This window comes from Miniopterus natalensis, chromosome 10 (genome assembly GCF_054644295.1).
Source record: "Miniopterus natalensis isolate mMinNat1 chromosome 10, mMinNat1.hap1, whole genome shotgun sequence".
NCBI lineage: Eukaryota > Metazoa > Chordata > Mammalia > Chiroptera > Miniopteridae > Miniopterus > Miniopterus natalensis.
Genome location: NC_142090.1, coordinates 27,578,199 through 27,603,926, shown reverse-complemented (window position 1 = coordinate 27,603,926; position 25,728 = coordinate 27,578,199). Strand labels below are relative to the sequence as shown.

Here is a 25,728-nt window from a genome sequence, read left to right as displayed (position 1 = left end):
TGAGTTAAGTTTCTCCAGTGACCAACACCTTGAAAAGAATATTAGTCTCAAACAAATACCTGATTTTGCTTTTCATCTACTTCCTGATTGTAGGAGGGATCTGTCACCTTTCACTCTTCACCTTGTCAACCTTATTATTTTCTTCTATTGTTGAATTATCTAATTTTTTAAATTGTTTTTTGCCACTTAAAATCAAAGTTGTATGTGCACATGCTAAGCATAGTGAGCAACTGGAACGCTCATTCACTGCTAGTGGCAATGTAAATTAGTATAATCACTTTATAAAATTGGAAGCATCTACTATAATTGAACATACATTTACCCTTTAACTCAGCGAATCCTCTCCTAGGTATAAACCCAACAGAAACTTATCCATATCTGCACCAAAAGACATATTCAGAAATGTTTATAGCAATATTATTTATAGCAGCCCCTAACAGGAAATAACCCACATATCCATCAACACTAGAGTGGGTAAGCTGTGGTATTCATATAATGAAACACCATACAGCAATGAAATGAGACAAAATGAAAATGAAAAAATGACTCCTCTATACAACATGGGTGTATCTCATAGTCATGTTTCATAAGATGAACTGAGTGTATGAAAAGAGTGTATTATGGCCCTGGGCTGTTTGGCTCAGTGGTAGAGCATTGGCCAGTACACCTTAGGGTCACAGGTTCGATTGCTGATCAAAGGCACATATCTAGGTTGCAGGTGATCCCAGGCCCAGTTGGGGCACATGTGGGAAGCAACCGTCGACGTGTCTCTCACATTGATGCTCTCTCTCTGTCTTTCTCTTTCCCCCTTCCTCCCTTCTACTCTCTCTAAAAATCAATGGAAAAAATATCCTCAGGCGAGGATTAACAAAAACAAACAAAGAGAGCATTATTTATGATACCCTTTATGTAAAATGTAAAACAGGCAAGTCTAATGCATCTTGGTAAAGTTCAGTTACTCTGGAGGAGGAGATGAGAGTGGTGACAGACATAAGATAAGACAGATTTCTGAGGTCTGGTAATGCTCCACTTCTTGATCTGGGTGGAAGTTATAGAGCATCTTTTCGTTGTGATAGCTCACTGAGCTGTACATTTATGTTTTGGTCAGATCATATATATATGTGTGTGTGTATATATATATGTATGTATATATATATATATCACTTTACATATGTGTGTGTTTAATATATATATATTACTTTAACAAGGATATTCATCAAATTGTGGGCTCCTTTTTTCCCCCCACAATAAGTCTAGTTAACATCCATCACCACACATAGTATAAGCATTTTTTCTTGTGAGGACAACTTTTAAGATTTACTCTCTTAGCAACTTTCAAATACATCATACGGTATTATCAACTATAGTCACTGTGCTGTATATTGCATCTCCAGGACACATTTATTTTATAACTGGAAGTTTGACCACCTTCACCCACTTCACCACCTCCTCACCTCTGGTAACCACCAATCTGTTCTCTGTATCTATGAGAGGAGTATGGTTGGGAGAAGGGTGAAAAAGGTGAAGGGATTAAGAAGTACAAATTGGTTGTTACAGAATAGTCATGGGGATGTAAAGTACAGCATAGGAAATATAGTCAATAATATTTTAATAACTATGTGTATATGATGTCAGATAGGTGTGAGATTTTATCAGGATGATCACTTAGTAAGTTACGTAAAGTCTAATCACTAGGGTATACACCTAAAGCTAATACATTGTATGCCATCTGTAATTGAAAAATAGAAGTTATTTAAAAATAAAAAAAGAATCTATTTTGTTCATCAGTCTATTAAGTTCTTTAGATTCCACATATAAGTGGGATCATGTGATGTTTGGCTTTTTCTGCCTGGCTTATTTCACTTAGCATAATATTCTCCAGGTCCATCCATACTGTCCCAAAGGGTATAAGATCCTTTTTCTTTACAGCTGCAGAATATTCCACGGTGCAAATGTCCCACAGCTTTTTTATCCACTATCTTACTAATGGGCACTTGGGCTGTTTCTAGATCTTAGCTACTGTAAACTGCACTGCTATAAACATAGGGGTGCATATATTCTTGGTGTTTCAGGATTCTTAGGATATATTCCTAGAAGTGGTCTCACTGGGTCAAAAGGCAGTTCCGTTTTTAATTTTTTGAGGAACCTCCATACAGTTATCCACAGTGGCTGCACCAGTCTGCATTCCCACCAGCAGTATAGAAGTTTCCCCTTTTCCCACACCCTCCCCAGAACTTGTCATTTGTTGACTTGTTGATGGTAGACATTCTTACAGGTGTGAAGTGATACCTCATTGTGGTTTTAATTTGCATCTCTCTGATGATTAGCAATGAAACTGATGAACAGAATAGATTTAGTGACATAGAAACATGGATCAAACTGCTGAATCTCAGAGGGAAGGAGAGTGGTGGATGGAGGTGGGGAGAGATTAATGGAAGAATTTATATGCATATATGCATAACCCCAGGACACAAACAATGGTGTGGTGAGAGACTGGGGAGGAAGGTGGGGCAGGATGGAAGAGGTCAATGGGGAGAAAACGGGACATCTGTAATATTTTAAACAATAAAAATTAATTAATTAAATTAAAACAAAAAAAGAGAGAGAAATGGCTAAAGTAGTAAGTAGGAAGCAGACTTGAAGGGTCTTACAACCAAGAAAAGTCATTTGATAAGGGAATGGAGAGCATCAAAGTATTTAAGCAGGAGAACGACCTTGAAAAGCACTCTCTGGCTACAGTGTGGAGAGAGGATAGCTACAGTATGTATAGGTTGGAGGTAAGGAAATCAATTTGGAGGCTGCTGCAGGAATCCAGGAACTAATAAGAGCCTGAACTAAAACAGTAAGGAGAGAGCGGAGGGAAAGAAGGGAATTAGAGGCATGTGAAAGCAGGATTGACAAGGATTGGTGACAAAATGAATATGGGGCTAAGAGAAAGGGTCATCCAGAAATCCCTGGTTTGAGCAGCTCAATGAAGGTACATTTTCTAAGATAAGAAATATAGGAGGAAGAAGAGATCAGGGCAAGATGATGGATGATACACCACTTATTTGACATGTTGAATTCAAGTGTCTATGGGACAAGCCAAACACATGTTAAACAGGCCTGGAGCTCAGGAGACACCCCCACAGGGGCTTTAGTTCAGTTAAGAAAAGATTTATGGAGCCTGGCCAGGCGTGGCTCAGCGGTTGAGCGTCGACCTGGGATCCAGGCCATGGGGGTTCAATTCCCGGTCAGGGCACATACCCAGGTTGTGGGTTCGATCAACGACTCTCTCATCACTGATGTTTCTATCTCTCTCTCTCCCTCTCCTTTCCTCTCTCTGAAATCAATAAAGATATATTTAAAACAAAAAAAGAAAAAGAAAAGATTTATTGAGCACTTGGAGTAAAAGGTTGGTGCTCAGAAATGTCAGTATCACAGAGGACTGAGAGATGAGTGTACAAGTCCTATAGGGACCCACACAGGGAAGAAAAAATACTAGGTTTTAAACCTACAGTTGTAATGACCTAGTGATCCCACTCCTAGGTACATAAAAATAAGATAATGTAGTGTTCTTGCTTTATCCTGTACCACTCAGAACCCAGACCATGTGTTACACTTTAAGTGTGATTTTTGAGACACGGAACAGGTTCAGAGAAAAAAATTATAATAAATATTTGGAAATAGTGAAATGTGAAGAACAATTAAAAGAAATTAATCTGGCTAGAAAAGGGACTCAGTAGGTTCAGGGGGTGGTGTTTAAAAACTATATTCAAACACATTAAGAGCTGACATTTTACACTTAAAGAAAACTGTAGAAGGCAGAAGATGACTAGTGCAGAGAGAGAGAGAAAGAGGGAGGGGGAGGGGAGGGAAGGGAGAAGGGAAGGGAAGGGAGAAGGGAAGGGAAGAAGGGAGAAGGGAAGGGAAGAAGGGAGAAGGGAAGGGAAGAAGGGAGAAGGGAAGGGAAGAAGGGAGAAGGGAAGGGAAGAAGGGAGAAGGGAAGGGAAGAAGGGAGAAGGGAAGGGAAGAAGGGAGAAGGGAAGGGAAGAAGGGAGAAGGGAAGGGAAGAAGGGAGAAGGGAAGGGAAGGGAGAAGGGAAGGGGAGGGAGGGGGGAGGGGAGGGAGGGGGGAGGGGAGGGAGTGAGGGAGGGAAGGAAAAGTGAGAAAGAGAATTTTAAATAGATGATACTGGCACAAGTAATGAAGAATTTTATAACAAACATACTTGGGTTGCTTTATAAAATAATTCCCCTTTGCTAAATATTCCAACACAGGCTGTAGGGTCACTTAATCGAGTCATTAATGGATGGTCACTGATCTAGGACCTCTAAAAATTTTCCCAACCCTGAGATATTGTTAATGAGACTGTGACTGGGAAAAATAACATTTTGGAAAAGAAGAGATTAAGGAAGCAAGAAAGAGAGAGAAAGGAAGAGGGGGGAAGGGGAGGAAAAGGGAAATAGTTCTACCATGGAAACACTTTCTCTGGCAGGAAAAAACACTGAAGAAACTTAGGGGGAAATAAGATCCATGACAGGAGTGTGAGCTTCTAAAGTAGGTTTTAATATCCTAAAACATATCTCTAAACCTAAAAGGAACTTAACTACATTTTAATATTTTCCTAAAGGACAGTCCAACTCTGATAATTGGCATCTTATAGTTATAAATAATTTAAACCTAACAGTCATTCGTCAGCTCTCATTTCTTCTATTATATTTTTAATGAAAAATACTTGTAATATATGCAAGTGAAATTGGATAGACTTTTACAAAATGATAAAATAATGACTATTTTTTTGGTCCAAACATTTAGCTATTTTGCCCTCTACTCCTTCAAAAAGTACTTTGCTTTCAAAATAAGATTCTTCAGCAAGAAAGAGAGAGAAAGGAGGAGGAGGAAAGGGGAGGAAAAAAACCTGTAGCAATTTGAGTAGCACGCCCTTTACAGCAACAGTCCGCAAATTCTACTATTTCCAAGTAAAGTAGTTTTCAGGATCAGCATGTTTTACTATCTAAGTTTATTTTCAATGACTTGTTTGTTCAAGCGCTTCCAATGATCACAATAGTTCTTAGAAAGGAAAAAAACATACTTGTTGGTAAATTGTGAATGTATATAGAGTGATAACAAGTGACCAGCATTAAGGAGGAAATAGTCACTCTGTCTATTTGGCAAATAATTGTTATCATTTCCCAAAAGTTAGATGGTGACATAAATACAAATGTTTTGGGAAACAGTGCATATTTCAATGAAAACTTGTTGTTTCTCTTAAGGTTAGCATGATGAGAGTTTCCTGAATGCTCTGAAGGATTCCAATTTTTTAAATAAATTCAAACATCTACTAAAATTGCTTTTTTGAAATAAGACACTTATTTGCTTACTAATTGTTTAATTAAAGAAGAAATATCTTATTCAGACACACAAGAATGTTCATAGTCTTAATTATAATGTATTTAATAGGGTAACCTTTTAAATATCTACCTTTAGATCCAAACCTCTCACTGTTCTGAACAAGGAACCTAGAAGTTAATAAGCAGTTGGCAGATAGTGAGGGCTTACCTAGGCGTCAGTGGCCCAGAATGAATGGATACAGACACTTAAATTGTCTAACCTATTTTATGCCCTTAAGTAATGTAAAAATCTGCTTTATAGTTTCATGTAACCACAGAACAAAAATAAACACTCTTTTAGTAAACTTTCTGGAAACAAAATTCTTCCCAGATATTCACTGATAGGAAAATATAGTCTAAAAGTTCCATGAAGCCCCTTGGCTGCATCCCAGTCTTGCTCTTTGCAGTTGGAGTCCCTTTGCTCTCTCTCCCAGGCCACTCTCTCAAGCAGTAGAGGTCACCTCATAGGCGCCACACAGCAATTAAGAAGAACCAGGTAGAAATCATTCTATGAGTTTGTCCTTACCCTTCTACTGGAAATATGCAATAAGCCAAAAGCTTATAAAAATAAAACAAAATAGAACAAAACAAAAAACTTCTTATCCTTTTATCTCTTGACTAATGTAGATTAGCTATGTTATTTTTTTTTAAATGAAATTTACTCTAAATGAAAGTAGAACATTTGTGAAAAGAATTACTAGAGAAAACAAAGACTTCAGATTGAGCTATGATAACATTTTTGTCCAAAATAAAACCCTTAATCAAGAAATCAACCTCCAGCTCTATTGTTTTAGTAAACGAGTAATCTTATTGTGAACACTTCAGTTAGTATTTGGAAAACATTTAACTACACAGCTTTGCAGAAGTATGTTCCCATTTGAATAGAGGAAGCTGTACTTATTAAGAGTTTAACTTGAAAGTTAGTGCTCATTGAAAGTTAATTAGTGCTTTTTTCATGTTCTGGAAAGACAAAATAGCAAAGCCCTATGGAGATATTTTATTATATACACAGTATTCCAGAAATCAGTGGGATATTCAAAATATGAAATAGGAACATATTTTACTTTTAGAAAACAAGGTAAAATAAATTTAAAATTAACTGTCATACATTATTTCAAATGAAAGTGGAATGGCTTATCCTATCAGCTCTAATCATGAATATAGACTTTTCAAGAGTGTACGTTCTTCCCCATCTATTTTTAATAGCAAAGTGTTTCCAAATAACAGTTAATTCTGAAAATTCTTGTGTATGAAAAGAGGTTTTGAGAGGCGGTGCTATTTGAAACAGCCAGAAGATTAAGTTGGCACCAATTACAAAAAAGCTACTGTGCCTTAATATTAAATTAAGAATTCCCTGGTTCACTGGTACAAGGCTAATTTTACCCAGAGTGTGGACAAAATGACAAGTGATAGGTAAGAAAAAATAAATGAGCAAACTTTCATTAAATGCCATTAAACTCTCTGGCACAATTCCACAAAAGTTGATTACTGAATAACTTTAATAACAGACTCTTTTTTACCTGTTCCTTTAAACATTTTTGTCCTGTGCATTGGGTAAAGGATAATTGCCAGGTGAGGGTGGAGTGGAGAGAATATGAAAAGATATATTGATGAAGAAAGAGTAGGGGGTTAGGAGTTATGCAAGAAATAGTTTATGCAAAGCTCAGTCTCCAGAGCTACAGGATACTACAAGTTTTCCCAAATTTCTCAGGCTTTGTCCTTGCTGACAGCAAGCAAGTCTGGGAAGGGATACTTAAAGGAAGCAAGAAGTCAGTATTATTTTAATTAATAACAAATTTGCACAAGGCAGTTTGTAAAACAGACCCTGCCTAATATTGTATGTAAACTATACAAGAAAAAGAAATGGCACATTTGTAATTTGAAAAAAAGAGAAAAAATTAGATATTTTTATTCATAAAAGTAACCACCTAGCTGTTCCACTAACAAGCCCATAAACTTCTCAGTTGAGGTCACCTAAAGATACTCAGTTGCTAAAGAGTATCAAACTTACTAAATTTTACAGTCCTGAAATGGAATCAAGAAATCCCAGATCTCTCTTTCAAACCGTCCTGGCCTTTGTGAGGGAAGTGTAGGAAGCTGCAAGGTAACCAGGGGCCTAGCAGCTCTTTTTGATGGTCTCTTAATGAGGTATATGTATCCTTCAAATAATAACATCATATTGAAAAATTGTAATTAATCGATTGTAACTGGTTCTTCAAAAAATACTACGTGGCAAACAAATATCCTTAAGCTTAATTTCAAAAACCCTTGGAGTTTCTAACAAATTAGTATTACAATTCTGAGATTTCAGCATGGGTTTGTAAATAGACAGTTGGACCTTGATTTTCCCCTTTCCCCTTTAGAAATGTTTCAACATTGCCTTATGCAATGGTTTTCAGACCAGGAAAGGAGGGGAAGGTGATTTTTGTCCCCCAGGGACATCTGGCAATGGCTGGAAACATTTTTGGTTGTTATGACTGGGGAGTACTATTGGCATCTAGTGGGTAGAAGTCAGGGATGCTGCTAAACATCCTGCAATGCACAGGATAGCCCCTTAACAACAAAGAATGGTCTGGTCCAAAATATCAATAGTATCAAGACTGAGACAACCTGTCTAATCCCAATGCTTTAAATGTTATTAAACCATAATGGTGAAATGAAGAAATTTGCACAAGGCAGTTTGAAAAACAGACCCTACCTAATTCTCTGTGTAAACTATACAGGAAAAAGAAATGACACATTTGTAATTTGAAAAAAAAAAAAAAGAGAGAGAAAATAGATATTTTTATTCATTAAAGCATTTACATACAATTTTCAATGAACCAGAAAAATACCCCTCTTTCTTAGACACTATTCTGAGAATAGTGAGGAACAAAATAATTATAAACTATCCTACTCACAAATACTAATCTATTATCAAGCTGTTAATCTTTAAATATATTAATAAATCATCTGAAAACCAGCCATCTTGTCAGAATCTATCATAACAGCCAGAAGATGAATGCATTGGTATAGATTTATTAAAAAGGGGCCACATGCTAACCTGACTAGCTCAGAGAAGGTCTGCATGGCAGCCTTGCAAGCTCAGAGACCTAAAGTAACCACAAAGGATGGTCTAAAATTAGAACTTTTTTTTTTAACTAAGCAGTTTATGGTGGGTAGTCATGTCGGTGGCCGGTATCGTCCCTGACAAAGGTCAGTCTTTACCTTAACTGAGGCTGTCTATTGTCATTTTGCACCTGAAGATAACATATCTTCAGAATGTCAAAGTAATTTTCCTTTTTCCAGACCCTGCAAAGCACAGGCACAACTCTGCTGAGACCACAAATCCCCTTATTGTTATTGAGTTAATTGTTGACTGTTAACTATCCTGCACCCACCTAAGTAAAAGAAGTATGTGTCTATCATTTTACTTTTTATCCAAGCCCAGAGGTTTTGCCAGTTTGCTTTCTCCCTCCTCCATATCTACCACCAATGGATTTTATGTATCTCACGTACATCTCCTCTTTTGATTGTAATGTATAAAAGGTGCAAAACTACCATTCTCCAGAGCATTATCTCAATTCGCTGAGATTTTGCTTCCCAGCAATTTTCAACAGTTCTGGCTCAAATAAACTCACCAAAATTTTTCACAGGTTTGAATGTTTCTTATGTTGACAGTTCCCTTGGTCATAAGGCACTTTAAAAGTAAAATTAAAGAAGGCTTATTTGGAGAGTAAGCCTGTAGTCTGAAAGATACTAGAGTGTGCTCAGACATGTAACTCCAACCCACCTCCTCCCTTCTCCCTTTCCTGGTAGATCTTCCCTCTAGTTAGTGGAGACAAGATACCCTTTGCAATGGTAATCAGTGGTTGAAGCTCCTTGAAAACAACAGTAGGTAACATTTTTCTAAGCATTTACTAATAGGATAAGCAAAATCATTTTGATAGCTCCTCTCAAAAATATTATGTATTAAAATGGTGAGTTGGACAACTAGGAACCTCACACAGACTAAACCCATTGGGGTGGGGGTGGGGGTAGGGTGCTCAAAAGCAAATTTGTAAATGAATGAATTCTTTCATACATCCTACTCTTCTAAGTTCTATGGTACATGCAACAAACCTAGATGAGTTTCAAGTTTTAGAGACACTTTTTCATAGATAGCTAACATTTTTCAAATAAATCTATAATCTAAACTGTTTCATTAAAACCATGTTAATTTCACCTTTTTGGCCTCCTAGCCCACTGCCTGAAATAATAATAAGACAATTGTGAAAAAAGTACTTTGTGAAAATGATTGCAAGTGTTTTACTAATTCCATGAGAAATGTAAATGGCATCAGAGGAGAGAAAACAACAAGGAAAGAAGCCCTAATGTCAGATTTTCAGCCACTGCTTAAGACCACTCTAACACTCAGGAATGACTTCTTTGGATGAAACATCTTAAAATATGAGGTTATAATTTAAACAAAAATAAATTTTTATGAAATGTTAGTTATCTGTAAGCTCACTTCTTTTCCATGTCCTGGTAATTGATATTACAGATTTCTTTACGGATTAAGGTCTTCTAATCACTTTGATAAACAGTTGTTGGGCAAATTCTCTAGAAGAGTCCCAGTTCTCAGAGTTGACCTGCGTGGGTGGATAGAGGGTGCAGGGAAGGACAGGAGAAGCAATAAAGAGAATGTTTAGTTCATCACTTTGTAATTAACTGAACATAAATAAAACTGGGAAAGAAAAGTAAGAAAGAAGGGAAAGGGTAATCAGAACCACTCCTGGAAAGAAGGAGCTCAGTGAGCATGAGATCCAAGTGTAACACTACAGTGTTTCAACACTGCCAGCCATATGCAGCGGCCGGTATAAACTTTTAACTTAATCATTAGAAATACTGAGGTTTGGCTACAAAATATTTTTCCAATTCAAATCCTGTTTGTTTGTTTTTAATAATTGTTATTGTTTCAAAAATAGTCATTTTCTTTCAGAAGAGGTAATTCTTAAATCCAGTTCACACAAGGGGATTTGGTAGGTACAGTGAGTTCCGAACGCACTGTATTCAGCAGCACATAAAAGGGCGCCCACCATGCCTTAGGCTCTGAGCAGGCTGCAGGCACCCCCTCAAATCTAGGACCCATTATTTAGCTTTTGGCAATTCTTCACTACTCCTTTTCCTCCCCAAACACGCATCTAAGTCCACCAGTCCTTAAACCCTTTATGAACACTCAAACCCGTCCTTCCGAAAGCTTTCCCGTGCGCGGTCGCAGCCAGGCTCGCTCCTGCAGTGCGGCTTTCGCGCTGGGGGTAGGGTCTGATTCAAAGGGAACCTGAGTTATAATTTAGGAAAAAAGAATCAGACCTTCCCTCCTGGTCTGAAACTGCAGACTCCTACCCAGTTCCGTCCCCTCACACACTGGGTGCGGGGACAGCTGAATAGCTGAGGCACCTGGCACCCAGGGGTGTCACGGCTCCTCGCCTCGCCGCGCGACATCAACCACGTGGTTTTGGGGGCCTGCTGTGTGTTAGGGGCAATGTAAGAGTTTTACATGAATTAACTCAGTTCTCACGCAACAGCTCTGGGACGCAGGTACCGTTCCTCCGGTTTTATGAGGAAGCAGCTGAGGTTTCGCGGGGGGGGGGGGGGGGGGGGGGGGCTCACGCGGCGAACAGCGGAGACGAGGGGAGACGGGCTCCGGCGGCGCAGACGCTGCACCCGCGCCCTGCACCTCAAGCCGCCTCCCTTCGCTCGGTCCACCGTCCCCGCGAAGCCCGCCAGCTCCGCGCGTCACGGGCCCGGGCCCCCCGCGCGGCGACCCAGGCCTTCCGGCCCCTCCCGTGGGACCAGCGCGGGTCCTCGTCCCCGTGACGCGCTTCGCCGCCCGGGCGGGTCCGGACGCGCCCGACTGGAGCGGTTCCCGGGGCTCCGGCCCGGGGGGTGGGCGGGGGCCCGGCGGGGGGCGGGGGGCGGGGGGCGGGGGGCGCGGAGCGGGAGCCGCCCTCCCGGCCGGGCCGCGGGGCGGCGCTCGGGCGGCTCCCGGGACCGGAGCCCGAGGCCGCCGCGGGAGCCCCCGCGGGAGGCGGCCGCCGCCCGGGCCGCGCGGGGGGGGGGGGGGGCGCGCCGGGAGGCGGGGCGGGGCCGGCGCGAGGGAAGCGGGGGCAGAGCGGTCCGGGCCGCGCCTGCTGCCGCCGCGCGGAGCCGCGATGGGGCTGGAGACGGAGAAGGCGGACGTCCAGCTCTTCGTGGACGACGACGCGTACAGCAGCCACAGCGGCGCCGGCCGCGCCGACCCCGAGAAGTTCGCGGACTCGGGCCTGGATCGGGACCCGAACCGGCTCAACTCGCATCTCAAGGTGAAGCCCGGAATGGGTCCTAACGGAGCCTGAGGCTGCTCCAAGCTCCCGCCTGGCTTGAGGGGTGCGGGTGCCCCCTCTAGCCCCGCCCCAGCCCCAACCCCCCGCCTCCGGGCCGGCCGTGCGGGGGTCCGAGGATCCGGCATACTCCAGCCGGCAGAGCCAGGGATTCTTAGCCAAATTCCTGTGCGCCAGCCGTGACCCCAAGGGAAGGTGGGGCGCCCCGGGCAATCCTTCCGTTTTGCTCCCCCCACCCTGGGAGGCCCCGGTTCCCACGGCGGCAGGTTTGGTGACCGGTCGGAGCCCCCGAGTCTTGTTTCCGCAGGTGGACTTCGAGGACGTGATCGCGGAGCCCGAGTCCACGCACTCCTTTGACAAAGTGTGGATCTGCAGCCATGCCCTCTTTGAGGTCAGCAAATACGTGATTTACAAGTTCCTGACCGTGTTCCTGGCTATCCCCCTGGCCTTTGCTGCTGGAATTCTCTTTGCCACCCTCAGCTGTCTGCACATCTGGTGAGAAGGGGCACACCGGGGGTGGAACCAACTTTCTGGAATGTTCTTTGCCACACGCCACCTGCCACCTGCCCCCCCCTTCTCCCAGGTGGGCTTGCAGGGGGAAGAACTCACATCGGCTCCTGATACTGTGGCAAGAATGGGAGGCCTTGAAAGGCAGTGTGCTTTCTTTAGAGTCATAGGTTGGAGGTGCGGAGGTGGAGAGAATTGTGGGTTGGGTTAGGAGTTTAAACAGAAGGACTGTCCCTCTGTCCTCGGATGTGATTTTCCTTTGAACGCTGGAGCCCAGCTGCCCGTGGAGATGGAAACCTGGAGGCCACATTGCCTGCCGCAGGCTGCTGCTCTCTCCTGGGGCTGTGTTATGACTTGTGCCTGTGGTTTTGGGCGGGGCTCTTTTTTTTCATCGCCTTTTATGCAGTCTCCACCTTTGCTTGGGGTAAAACAAGAGTGATCTCTGAGCAGAATGCCAGGGACGAAATCACTGGGAAACGATGTGAGGCCTGGCTAAGCAGTGCTGTGGAGGGGCCGCTCCAGCTCTGCCAGGGCAAAGGCAAGGATGAGACCATGTGAGTGAAAATTCAGACCGCAGGGTAATGAAGTGAGAAGGCCTCCAAACTATTTCACCTGTAAGGAACAACTCTAGTTATAGAAAAAATATATAGAAAACTGCTGGACATTGGTAGGATGCTTTGAGTAACTTTATTCACACTCAAAATGCATCATAAAGCTTTGGAGAACAGTTTTAAGCATTAAAAAATTTTAAAGGAAAATGTCATATTTTACCAAGAAGTTTTTTTTCTTGTTGATTTTTAAGTTACCCACTTTATTTAGAGGCAACAGTTGCCAAGCTTGTGCTTTAGGGCCATGGTGGTGAAATAATATGTAACCCCAGATGCCTCCATGCCTTTTCTAATCACTTTATATGGTATTGCTGCACCCTAACTTATAATGTGTTCCTTATTAGAAGTTACAAAATTATTCTCCATTTCCCTTTATCATCTGAATCAATTTCTTTAGTCAATTAGCTAGCTGTTTAATTCAATCAAGAAAATTTATTGAATGCTTAGTTTGTGCAAGGCACTGGGCCCAGGATGAATAAGATGCAGGATCTGCCTTCAGCTTCTTCACAGTACAAGGCAGCAGGCTAGGTATAAAGGTGGGTGCTGAGAAAACTCACTTAAATCTGTCGAGGAGGAGGGAGGCACAGGAAAGGCTATTAGAGAAAAGAGTCTAAAAAGGATAAATAAAAATTCACCAAATATGTAAAGGATAAACAATGAACATCAATTCAGTTTAATCACTGAAGATTGTAAACAACTATGTTGAAAGTGCCAAAAGATTGCCAAATGAGTGAAAACCTTTGCCTTTATATGTTAGCAGATCCACAAAGGCTAGGTGTATAGCTAGTTCATATTTTGATATTAGTACATGAATTTTTTTTTAATCCTCACTCGAGGATATGTGTGGGGCTTTTTGTGTCAGAGAGGAAGGGAGAAAGAGAGAGAGAGGAAGGGAGAAAGAGAAACATCAATGCGAGAGAGAATACTGATGGGTTGCCTCCCATATGAGCCCCAACCAGGGATTGAACCCACAACCTTTTGGTGTATGGGACAATGCTGCAACTAACTGAGTCACCCAGCCATGGCAACACATAGATTTTTTTTTAAAGATACCTAAATCAGCATATAAAATTTTGAATTCCTAGTGAACTAAAACCAGTCATCTAATCTCTATGTTAGTTTTCTCACTTCCAAAAATGTGAAAAACTGAGTAACCACATAGCATATTGTGAAATGTTGGCTATGAAGCTATTTAGAAATACAGAGTGCCATGTTTATAGTCAACAAAGCCAGGTTTTCCTAAAGCACTTTTGGAAGACTTGAAAACAAAAAGGTTTTCATTTTCTAAATGGTGGAAAGATATAAGTAAAACTACAATTAACCAAATGATGCTTCTCTCCCCCGGCTCTCCTGAGAATGATAGGTGTTTTTGTGTAGTGCTTCTAATGGTGAATCATCAAACCACTTCTTTTTCAGCCACATAAAATGTATTATTTAACTTCAGCTTGTTTTTCAGATTACATTCATGTGGGCCAATATTTAACCATCACACATTTGTCATCACACAGCTGTGATTGTGAGTAGAGAAGTAGCTTCAGACAAAAATGCTTAAATTAGTTTATACCTTGATAAAAATAGATTTATCATTAGTAGACTGCATGACATGATAAGAATGGATCAAGTAGAGGCTTTAGAGAAGAGCAAACCTATTCGAGTAAGCTCTGTCTCCTTTTCTTTTTTTCTTTTGGCAGCGAGTATGTGACCAAATCTATGAAAACATGAAATAGTAGGTCTTCAAACCACATCACATCATCACAACTGGTGTGATATTTATTTATTTGTTTGTTTGTTTGTTTGTTTATTTTAACTGGTGTGATTTTTAAATTTTTTAAACAAATAAAAACAACAGCAACAAAAAACACCCTGAACTCAGTCTGACGATGTTGTATCCTAGGCCAGACTACAGGTCATTAGGATCCAGGGAATTGGTTTGATTCCTCACCACAGTCAGACCGAGATAGCCACCATTTGGCAATTGCAAGTTATTGGTCATAAATAAATCATACCAAAGAAATGTGGCTGGAGCTCCCTTACCCCTTATTTTTTCTGGGATACAATTCAAATACCTGGTTCCACTGATGGAAATCCAGTAGTATCAGTCTCATTTTCCAGAAGGTTTTTTTAAGATAGCAAATTACTGTGACAATGCAATCCACATGACACTATATTTAATACAAAAGTAAATAAAAGTCTCTGTCCTAAGAGCTTTATTATCCAATGGAGGGATATATAATCTTATAAGATTTATTTAAGAAGTTTTGGGCCCTGGCTAGTGTCACTCAGTTGGTTGGAGCGTTGTCCCATACACCAAAAGGTGGTGGACTCGATTCGCCATCAGGACACATACCCAGGTTGAGGGTTCAATCCACAGTCAGGGTTCCTAGGAGAGGTAACCAATCTATGTTTATCTTTCACATCGATGTTTCTCTCTATCCCCCTTCTTCTCTCTAAATCTATTTTTTAAAAAGAAGAAGTGTTTAGGTTGGCCACATTGAGCCTCAACCATTTTGGGTTATTCCAAATTGCCTGAGTTTCTGAAGGGGTACTACTTAGGATACTGGGGGAAAAGTTTGTTTGATATCAGAGAATAATTGGATTCTTTGATCCAAAGTGAGAGAACAACAACTTTAAAGAAAATAACATTAAAATGAACTCACCACATCCTATGAATTAAAGTCCTCAAATGTGGGCTACTGCAAGTCTGCTGAACTGGAAAATCCACTTTTATTGTGAGTTTAATTCCTTCTTAGGACATGGACATCTAATTTATGGGGATAGAACATTTCTTAGACTAAGAGAGAAAGGAAAGTTAATTATATTCTGAGTGAAGTGGATTTGGTTAAGAAGCTTTCTGATCTGAACTTAAATCTTGTAGTATGTCAATTTGAGATTATTTTGTTATAATTGTTTTCATTATATATTCTGACTTCAAAATAATTCTATTTATTATAATGACAACATCATCTGGACATTTCAAGGGTGCATAATAATGTCAGTCCTGAAAACCACTCTAAGATTTCCAGGTCATACTTTAATTTGTAGTGATTTACCCAAAGCCACACATAAAATGAGAAACTAATGGAATAAGAAGTCAAACATTGCTGTCTGAATGAATTGAATAGTTTCAGTTCAACTAGTTAGCTCTGAAACACCTAGTAATTAATTTTCTTTAAAGATTGCTTCAAGTCTTTAGCACTAGAATAAAACACAAGATAAATATAATCTGTGTAGTAAGCAGTCAATATGAATAATTCAGTATCCTAAAATATTGCAGTCAGACAGTTGCTTGATCTTTCTTTCACTTTGAACTAAGTACAATAGACCTTTATTTAAATCACATTTTAATAGCAAGCCAAGGAAATCAACCTTACTTTCTTGTGCCCACCCAGGTAATAATAAAAATTCCATTGAGGCTATCAGCAAGGCCTGAGAATTCACAAATACTGTTTTGCTCAAAGAGCACTACTGCAACAGAAAACATTATTCAGATGGTGACATAGAAAAGCCAGCCTGAGGAATATGAGAATATGCAGTTATCTTAAGAAAAGATGTATGAATAAAACAATTTCAGTATAGTCTAGTTTTTCTTGTCTAAGAGTTCTGATATAATTGCAGGGTTCTTCTAACTGTACCATACAACCCTTTTCAGTATATGTAATTACTATGAAAAATTAAAAATATAAACCATAACAGAATGCTAAATTCACTTTACGTCAAACATTTACTAAGGGTCAAGGATGGCCTCACTAAAATAATTTCCATTCTAGTAGGAAAGACAGAAATATAAGCATGTATTTATGATACGTTTTTATAAATTTGAGGATTAAGAAGTTTGTTTCAATATGTTAGAGGCACACACACAAAGTATTCAACCCAGCTTGTCCTAAGGGGAAGGGAAGCTGAATAAGACAACAGGAAAGGCTACCAGGAATTAGAATCACAGGGAAATATGGAGAATTAGGCAGATTAATGTTTAGGAGTAAAGGTCAGATAAATTTATTGTTTGATTTATTTTTTGTTTTACTGATTCAGATAGCATACTGCCAATAGAAATAAGATTACTGTTTATCATTTTCCTGCCTCTTTATTTTTTAAGCAACATAACTTCTGTGTATCTTATCACTGTGTGGGTCACTTTTTTTTTTATTTGTTTCAAAAGTTCAACCAAATTTAGGTGAAGTAGGCCATTATATCTTTTCACGCATGTGCAAGTGTCAGTGGCCTTATTTGGTAACACCAATAATCCTTACACATCTCTTCCTCCATTCCAGGATTATAATGCCTTTTGTAAAGACCTGCCTACTGGTCCAGCCTTCAGTGCAGACAATATGGAAGAGTGTGACAGATGTTGTCATTGCTCCATTGTGTACAAGCGTAGGACGCATCTTCTCTTCTGTCAGCTTGCAACTGAGCCACAACTGAACACTGGGACCCAGGTCTGGAGATTTGGATACTGTAATACTTCTTTGTTGTTATAGCATAAAGCAACTACTGTTCTGTTCATTGCCTAGCTATTCTCATTAAGAAAACTATTAAGATGGGCAGCCACATTTAGAAATGTTTATTGGCAATTTTTTTCAAATAATTATTTTATAATTAATAACCAAGGATTTCATATCTAACTTTATAACCAGAATCATACAGTAGGTTGGAAACACTGATTTTAAAGGCAAACACTTTTTGCTTTAGTACAAAGGTATGTATTTTATCATGATGAATTTATAATAATCAAAGTACATTTCTCTCAAATACTACAATGGTTTTGTGCACAACTGCACATAAAAATATGGGATTTCTTATTTTTTTACTCTGGAAGTAATACTTTTAAATTACCCTTGCAGATAAAGCCATAGGGATACTTAGTAATAAGATATACAAAGATTCTAGAAATTGCAATAATGAAAGCATACAGCAGTAATAGAGGCTATCAAATAAATAAAACAAATGTGAAAATTGATTTATGCAAATGTGTTCCTTAAAATAAGGTATTGTTAATCGACAGTCCTATTTAACAAGACATTTCATTTTACTGTATATTTTGTACTTAATGTAAATGTTGCTCTAATCAGATTGCTTTAAAGTACTTTTATTGTATTTGTGTTCTTGTTGAGCTAATATATAAAATGAGTAACTATATCTCCCACAAGGAATTTCTCTGCTGAGATTGCACTGCCTTGATTATGTAAGCATATCTATCTTCTTCGGGAACAGAATGTAAAAGACCAATGTACTTGCTTTTCTTTCTAACTTTCCAAGCAAAACCCTGAAATGTTTTATAACTAATGTTTATCTTAAAATAATCTGTATCTAATTCTTATTTTGTCTAGGAGATGCTTTCTCTCTTATAGTTAGAAATTAAACCTATATGCTGAATTCCTATTAATGTTTCACTTTACCTTCAAGTAATATTGGTGCTAATTGATAACATTTTACAATAAAGGCTATTTCTTACACTTAAGTACAATTTCAACTACAGTGATTCATGTAGAGAGACTTCTAAGAAAGTTGTCAATCTGTTGGGTTCTTGCTACTGAGCTATTATATATAAATTAAACACTAACAGCTATAAAATTTTAATATGTTGTGTAACATGGGTTTTGTTACACAGTATAGAATTATTCTTATCATTTTGAACTGTACAATCCTATTTCAATGTTATGAGTTGGTGTTGTTTTAAAAATCTCATTATTCCAAAATGATAGCGTACACAAACTATTTCTATGATGTGAGTGGTTACTAATTTACATATCTTAAAAGTATAAACATGCTCAAATTTCAGAATTACTATAAGAACCTGAATTAACATTCCTTTGAATATCTTAAAAGATGACAAATCTTCATTCAAATATTAATTTTATTTTTCCAAATTGCCAGGATTGGTGAAATAAAGCATGATCAAACTGGAATACTCTTGGAGACCAAAGCAAATGAATGATTAAATTATGAAACTTGTATTTTTCTGAAGGTAGTCTCAAAAGACACTTATAAAAACTGTCTTAGGCCATTTTAGCATCTGTAGAAAAGACCCTCATGATCATTACCTTAAGGCATTACCACTCATTTGGCAAGTTTTAAAGCCAAAATACATATACTTAGTCATATAACAAAACCAATTAACTTTTAACAAATGATAAATATGAGCTCCTTATTTCTGAATAGCACTGGATACTTTCAAAGTGAATTTTTATTGAGATTTGCCATTAACTATTTCAAAGACTGAAATTTTGTACCAAGTGGATCCAGGTTTCATGTGCAAGCATGTTTGTTTTTTAGCTGGGTGTGGGTGAGAGGTTCATGACTTGGAGACTTTCCGAATATCCATAATAAACTTTCTAAAAACCCATAGATACATTCATTGCTTTTCTTACATTAAATATAGAACTGATCAATAGACAACCTTTTCAAACTCATAATAAATTAAAATATACATGAGTTATTGCTTACTCAGGAATGTATTGGTAAAAAAATATGAGATTGGTAATTTAATTCTTTGTTTTCCCAACACTTAAAGAGGTTCCCTACTAATTTTTCTATCATTTGATGAATAATATGGAATAGCTTGTTCATAAACCTACCATATTTCATCTTTATGAAATAAAGTCTCTTGCTAATCCTAAATAAACTGATATTTCTGTTTTCAATTTTTTAAATGAGAAACTAAAACAATATAAGTTACATGTTCTTGGATACTGGTACCATGAAGCCAGACTAGAGTCTAAAATTATTTTTGGAAAGTGAGTATGTGAAGAGTAGTTGCGGATATTGGCATAGATTTTTTCGTTGTCAGTTTATCTGGAAAATTGGCCAACCTCTAATAATAAAGCAGGTGTCTGGCTTTTAAAAATGCTCTTTATAGTTTCAAAGAACTTTGAAAGTCCTCCTTTTCAATCATTGTCCACATCCCATGAATTTATTTAGAGGCCTTTCTTGGGAAGCTGTTGGAATGTAATGAAAAGAGCCCTATCCTCAAGGCCAAGCATCTTGATTCCAGTTTCAGCACTCCTGTTACTGAGGTGTGTCACCTACTGCAAATGGTTTAATCTCAGGGGATCTTGATTTTCTTATCTTTAAGGAAAGTATTGAACTAAAAAAAAAAAATTTCCAGAGTTTTCTAGCTCATTGTTTTCTGTGGCTTCAGTAGGATGAAGACTTGGCTATGTATATGCAAACCAATCTATCTGTTCAGTCCAGGAATTTTTTAAAATCATGAATTTTCTATCAGTTAAAGGGTTGGTGTGCTATAAATATAATACATGCATTCGCTTTTTACTCTTCAGTTGATTGTGAAACTGTGTATGTGGCTTTGATTCTTTATGACAGATATTCCTAGATTTGTAACAATTTTAATCTTTATCATTGTGACATTTCCCCTCAAAATAATATGTTACTCTATATTTTAAATTAATTAAAATTTATTTTATTTGAAGATTTTTCTACCAAAATCACTGCTATAGTGCCATAATCATTGCTGTCTTCATCTTTTGCTAGCTAGTTGCTATAGCCTGCTTACTGGCCTCACTCCCAGGCTTCAATATGACCTTCTCCAATCCATCTTCCCCTTCAAAACAAAAGTGATCACATCAAAACTTCCATGTCATTCTCCTGCTTAAAACTATCAATTGTATGTGATTGCCCTTACAATAAAATCCAAACTCTTGAACAATATATAAAAGGCCTTCACTATCAACCCATTGTCATCTTCAGCCCTCACTGAAGTGCCCAGCTCTCTCCTCTCCCCATACCAGCATCACTCTTCTTCTCCTCATGGCTGGTCTAACCCCTCCTGTTTCTAAAAGTTTTCCTCATTAAGTGCCTCTTATGTGTCTTCATATAAAACCTTGTACAAACCCCAATTAACACTTACCACACAGTAAAACTAACCTTGTTAACTAACCCCACTAGACTGCTTAGTTAGATCTAAAAGCATGACTTCATCTTTGTTTCCTGGGATTCTGAAATGGTGCCCAGCACTCAGTGAGATCAATCAATCAGTATTTTCGAATGAATGACTATGTGAATAAATAATTGAAGAAAACTTGGGATTATTTCAGAGTCGGAATGGAAATCATCTCTGACTTCATAATTTCCTTCATTTGCAAGAGGAGTTGAAATGTACTAATTCTAATAATTACTTCCAGTTCTCTTATCTGAAATTTATTTCACATCTTTGGGGATATGAAACACCTAATATTTAGAAACTTGTTTGGAAGCATACTTTCTGGCATTTTAGAGTGCTGCTATTTCTTTAACTATCCTATTTCCCATTTTGAAATTTATAATACTAAAACATTGTTTTAATAGCATTTTACATTTTAGAAAACAGATCCGTACATTGTCTCACTTAAATCCAGGCCAAATTAAATAGCATAATAGAGAAATCATATAAAAGCTCTATTTCTGTAGCTTGAAACTTTGTCATTTTAGAATGTTTATTTAAAATGACAATAGCTTAAAGAATTTTTACAAGGTTACACATTACTCTAAGAATTTTTTTTGAAGTATGTAGTGCTGCATTGAAAAATTACCACCACTAATGCAACTTATCACAAATCAGGATTTGGTATATTTTTCCCTTCAAGGTGTATATGTATCAGGGAGGACAAGGGAAGGAACCGGAGGAGGGAGCACAGGATAAGGCTATACAAGATATTCAGGTTACAGTTTTTAGGAATAAAAATAATTTGGGCTTCCATAGTTTAATCAACCTAATTCCCTGCCTCTCCCCGTTTACCCCTTAATAGCCAAATGAGCAGAAGAAGACACCTGTTGTATTTTTAAAAACATTTTGTGCCCACCCTTCAGCTACTTTCTTTGGACTGTATCTGAAACGCCACCATTGGGACCTTACACCTTGATGCTTGTTTAAGTGAAAGATACCGTTTGGGTGGGGTAACATTTCAATCTATTACAGCTCCATTACTTCAATGTGAATGGATGATCTGAGAAGGGGATATTGAAAAGCCACATAAGGGACCCAAGCATGAGGGCTTTGGGCTGTGAGCCATATGAGAGCACCATTCACTGATCAAAAGCATGCTACCAAACAGAATTTCAGGACAGCAAAGGGAAAACAGGAGTTTCCAATGATGCAATCTTCACTCTTCACAGGTTTGCTGTTGGACACCCCTGTCCCAAACTCCAAGTGAAGGGGGCAGTGGAAATTAAACAGAGATGAAAGGAAATGAAGTCAGCTAAAGGCTTTTCCATAAAGAAATGTTGCCTATGTCTTACTGAATAAAAAGGGCCTTGGGAAAAGGTGTGAGGACCCTGCTAGAATTATGTACCCTAAATGCAATGGTAGAAAAGCAAAATTTAAAATAAAAACTGAACTACAACTTGTGACATCCATCTCTCTTCCTCCTTCCTTCTTTGTGCTATTGACTGTTGCAGTGTGTCTGTGGCAAAGAAAGACCATGCAGCAGTTAGAGAAATCAAAGGACACTTCAACAATTATCCAAAAATAGAACAGACACCTACCTGCCTATGGTAGGACATGTTAGGTTACTCAGCTTGGCTGCACAACCCAAGAAAGTCATTTTGCCATTATAGGAAAAGGTAGGCGTGGAGAATAATGAGAGAAAGGAAGAAACATGACTCAGAGTGGGAAACAGCACATAACCAAGGACAAATATTTCTCCCAGACATAACTGGATCAGGAAAAGATTGAAGAAACAGGCCATCTTCGGAGCATTCTTTTCTTTCCCTGACTGGGTAGCTTGTCACTGAGCACCTGCCTGTAACAAAGGGTGAGAGAAGGGCAGTAAGCAGGACCTGCTTCTCTAGCTGAATGGCACACCAGTACCAGCCAACTGCTGGCTCAGCTAACTGGGACAGTGAAACAAGGAATCATTTGGAAAGTTTCAGGGATAAACACACCATTTACCAGTTAGGCAAGTGGCAAGGATTAGCATGCTTCTTTTACAGAGCAGGAAACAGGTTGGAATCCTGTTCTCTGGTACAAATAATAGCCTTTACATTTGTTGATCATGTATTACCTGCTGGACATTTATTTAATCTGCACAATAATTCTATGATGTGGGTTCCATTATCATCTGCATTTTTCAGATGAGGAAACTGATACTCTGAAGTTAAAGAAGTTTCCCAAGATCACTCTGGGACTTGGGATTTGAGCCAAGAGAATCTGATACCAGAGTTCAAGCTCTTGATCACTACAGAGATTATCTGTTATTTCTAGAATATGTGTATAGCTATTCCAATGACTTGTTCTCCCTTCTTTTTCACTCATCATTCAGTTTTGTCACCTTTCACCCTCTGAGAAGCACCATTTTATCCCTTCTTCCACCAGTGGAGTCAATTCCATGTCCTCAGTGGTGAAAGCTCCCTCCTCACTCTGTCCCCTGCTAATGCTGAACCCTCCCCCAGCCCTATACCCTGCTTTCCTGGGCACACCCTTTCCTTCCCTATATGACCTGTGCTCTAGAGCCTACATTCCAGCTAAAAATAATATTTTCAAATGCCATTATTCCCATGTTTTGTAAATTTCATAAAATTTACTGCCTTTAACAAAGACTTTTAAAATATGTATCAAAAACACAATGATGATATTTCTCCTCAATACTAGACAACTTCATACATGAAATATAATTATAGTAATAATTTCTATTTAAACTAAGCATATATTTTTCTAGAGGCCATATTTTATATGTTCCTTCATTTAGTTGGAAATTTATTGCCAGTTTGTACATCTTTTAATATGTGATCCAATCTTATTGTCAGTTATTTTATCTTGGAAATCCTAGGGAAAATCATATACAAATGTATTTTCCTCCTATGGGATAATGTGCTCATAATAAATTTTCAAAAACAGAAAAAATGGACTGAAGTAAACAATTATATTAATGGCTTAGTTATATATTGCCATAGGTTTTTACAATTTATAATTACAATAGTATGTGTGATGGTTTCTCTACACACTATCAGCATTTGTATGTATATATGTGTAACAGTAAAAATGTATATATTTACATTTCTATATAGACATATAATTTTTACTAAGGTATTAGGTGATATTATAGAACATCACAGTATTCCATTTTATACATATAAAAATGTAACAAACATTCTTCTATAGTGTTAAAAATTTAATAAACATTTTTCTATATTATTGTGATGCCCATACTCATTTTTCCCCCTGATTTTTCATTCATATCTAATATAGTAATGCTCTTTGTTCTTTGCAGCAATGATTGCATTGGCCCCTATCATAGGGCATAGACTTTATGTTTCCCATCACTGGCACCGGCTATCCACTCGTCCCCTCTTCCTTTCTTCTTTCTCCTCTTCACTGCCCTCATTCATCTCAGTTAATTTAATATTTTAGATGGCTTTGAAGGGAAAAGGTTATAATATTTTGCTATGAGACAAAGAAAACTAATTGGACCATACAATATTATCATAATACCTTTAGCACTTTATCTGAAATGATCTAGTTTAATATTCTTTCTGATTGAAACTTTATAAACTTCAATGCTCCAAAATAATCACCAAATGAAAATGCCCGTGACAGCAAATATTTTTTATGTACATGCTTTTCACAAAATGACAGAAGTAAATATCAAAATAGGCAGCAATATTGAAAATGAGAAGTCATGACACTGGAATATATAAAAAGAAGCATACAGTGCAACCAACCTTTCCTATCCAGTTTCTATACAACCTTGCTGAGGCAGTCACAGGAATAACACACATTATTTAGAGTTACATAATATAAACAAAATTAAAATCTCAAGAGTATCTAGCATATTCAATCAATTTCATGGACTCTGTGTGCAGAGGTCATGAAGGGGATGGAGGAAGGAGTGGGGGAAAGGGCATAAAGCATTGGAAATAAAACACACACAAAAATTTGTTATCATGTAGAAGAAACAAGTGAGCAATCAACTGATTTATATACATTTTATTTAAACAAGAGGAAGATTCTATGATGATTAAAAAGAACCAGAGTAGTTGGTATTATTTTTTCTAAAGGCAATTAAACTGCCACATGAAACATTAAAAAAATGTACAAAAAGGATTTTATTAAAAATTTTTTTTCTAAGAGAAAGCCTCAGTGGAGCTATTTTAAGTGATAATTTTATTAGAGTAGGCACACAAAAAATGTGATCATAAACATATTCAGACCAGGGGAAATGGCAGAAAAAAGATTGTAAAATATTCCTGGAAGAATTTTAAGAATGTTGAGCATTAATCTATTTGAGACAAATCAGAAGCAAGCAGATTCTGTGCTGCATAATGAACTAGGGTTTCATTTAAAGAGTTTATGATTCTTAGAGTTGAAGAAATATTCAGAATTAGAAAGGAAAATCCCCCTAGTCCTAAAATCTGCAATGAAGTCTGCCCAGCATGAAATGCTTCGCAGTGCAGGATGGGTTTGGGCTACTTTGAAGCAATCCCTAAGGAACAGAGCTGTCTTCCTAAAAAGTTAATAGGCCAGTGCTGCTTGCCTTGGGCCAGTACCTTAAGGGTGTGGTTAATATGAGAGTTTAATATAGAAAAAAAATCAGCTTGGCTGCTGCCCAGTTTGTAATTCTTGATTTCACATTCCAAGAAGACTTCAGTTTATGGAAATTAAAAGAACTGCCAGTTCCCTGCAAGCAACTTGGCCACCTTAGCTTGTAGCATTCCCCCTTAAATGATGCTTCCTTCAATTTGCTTACAAATAATTCTTTAATAGTATGTCACTTCCTCTTGTGGAGTTGGTATTCCCAGCAAATCATCTAGGCTGCAGTTCTACTGCTCTTCCCATGGTGTAAAGTCTCTTTTATGCATATATTTTGGGGGAGTTTTTCTTCATTTATGGTTCTTACATAGGACAGTGGTATTTGCTGTCATAACCTCTGCCTTTTAAGTGTCTTCAGGAAATGTTTATTTTCAAGGTTC

At 38.2% G+C, this 25,728-nt stretch overlaps 1 protein-coding gene across 1 annotated transcript; it reads left to right on the top strand.

Moving 5' to 3' along the window:
- The first annotated feature begins 11,507 nt into the window (after positions 1 to 11,507).
- On the top strand, positions 11,508 to 20,254 carry CAV2 (caveolin 2). The gene is made up of 3 exons (XM_087821059.1): positions 11,508 to 11,695; positions 12,021 to 12,208; positions 17,100 to 20,254. The coding sequence occupies exons 1-3, from the start codon at positions 11,546 to 11,548 to the stop codon at positions 17,248 to 17,250; spliced, it is 489 nt and encodes a 162-aa protein (XP_087677185.1). The 5' UTR covers positions 11,508 to 11,545; the 3' UTR covers positions 17,251 to 20,254.
- The last annotated feature ends 5,474 nt before the right edge of the window (positions 20,255 to 25,728 follow it).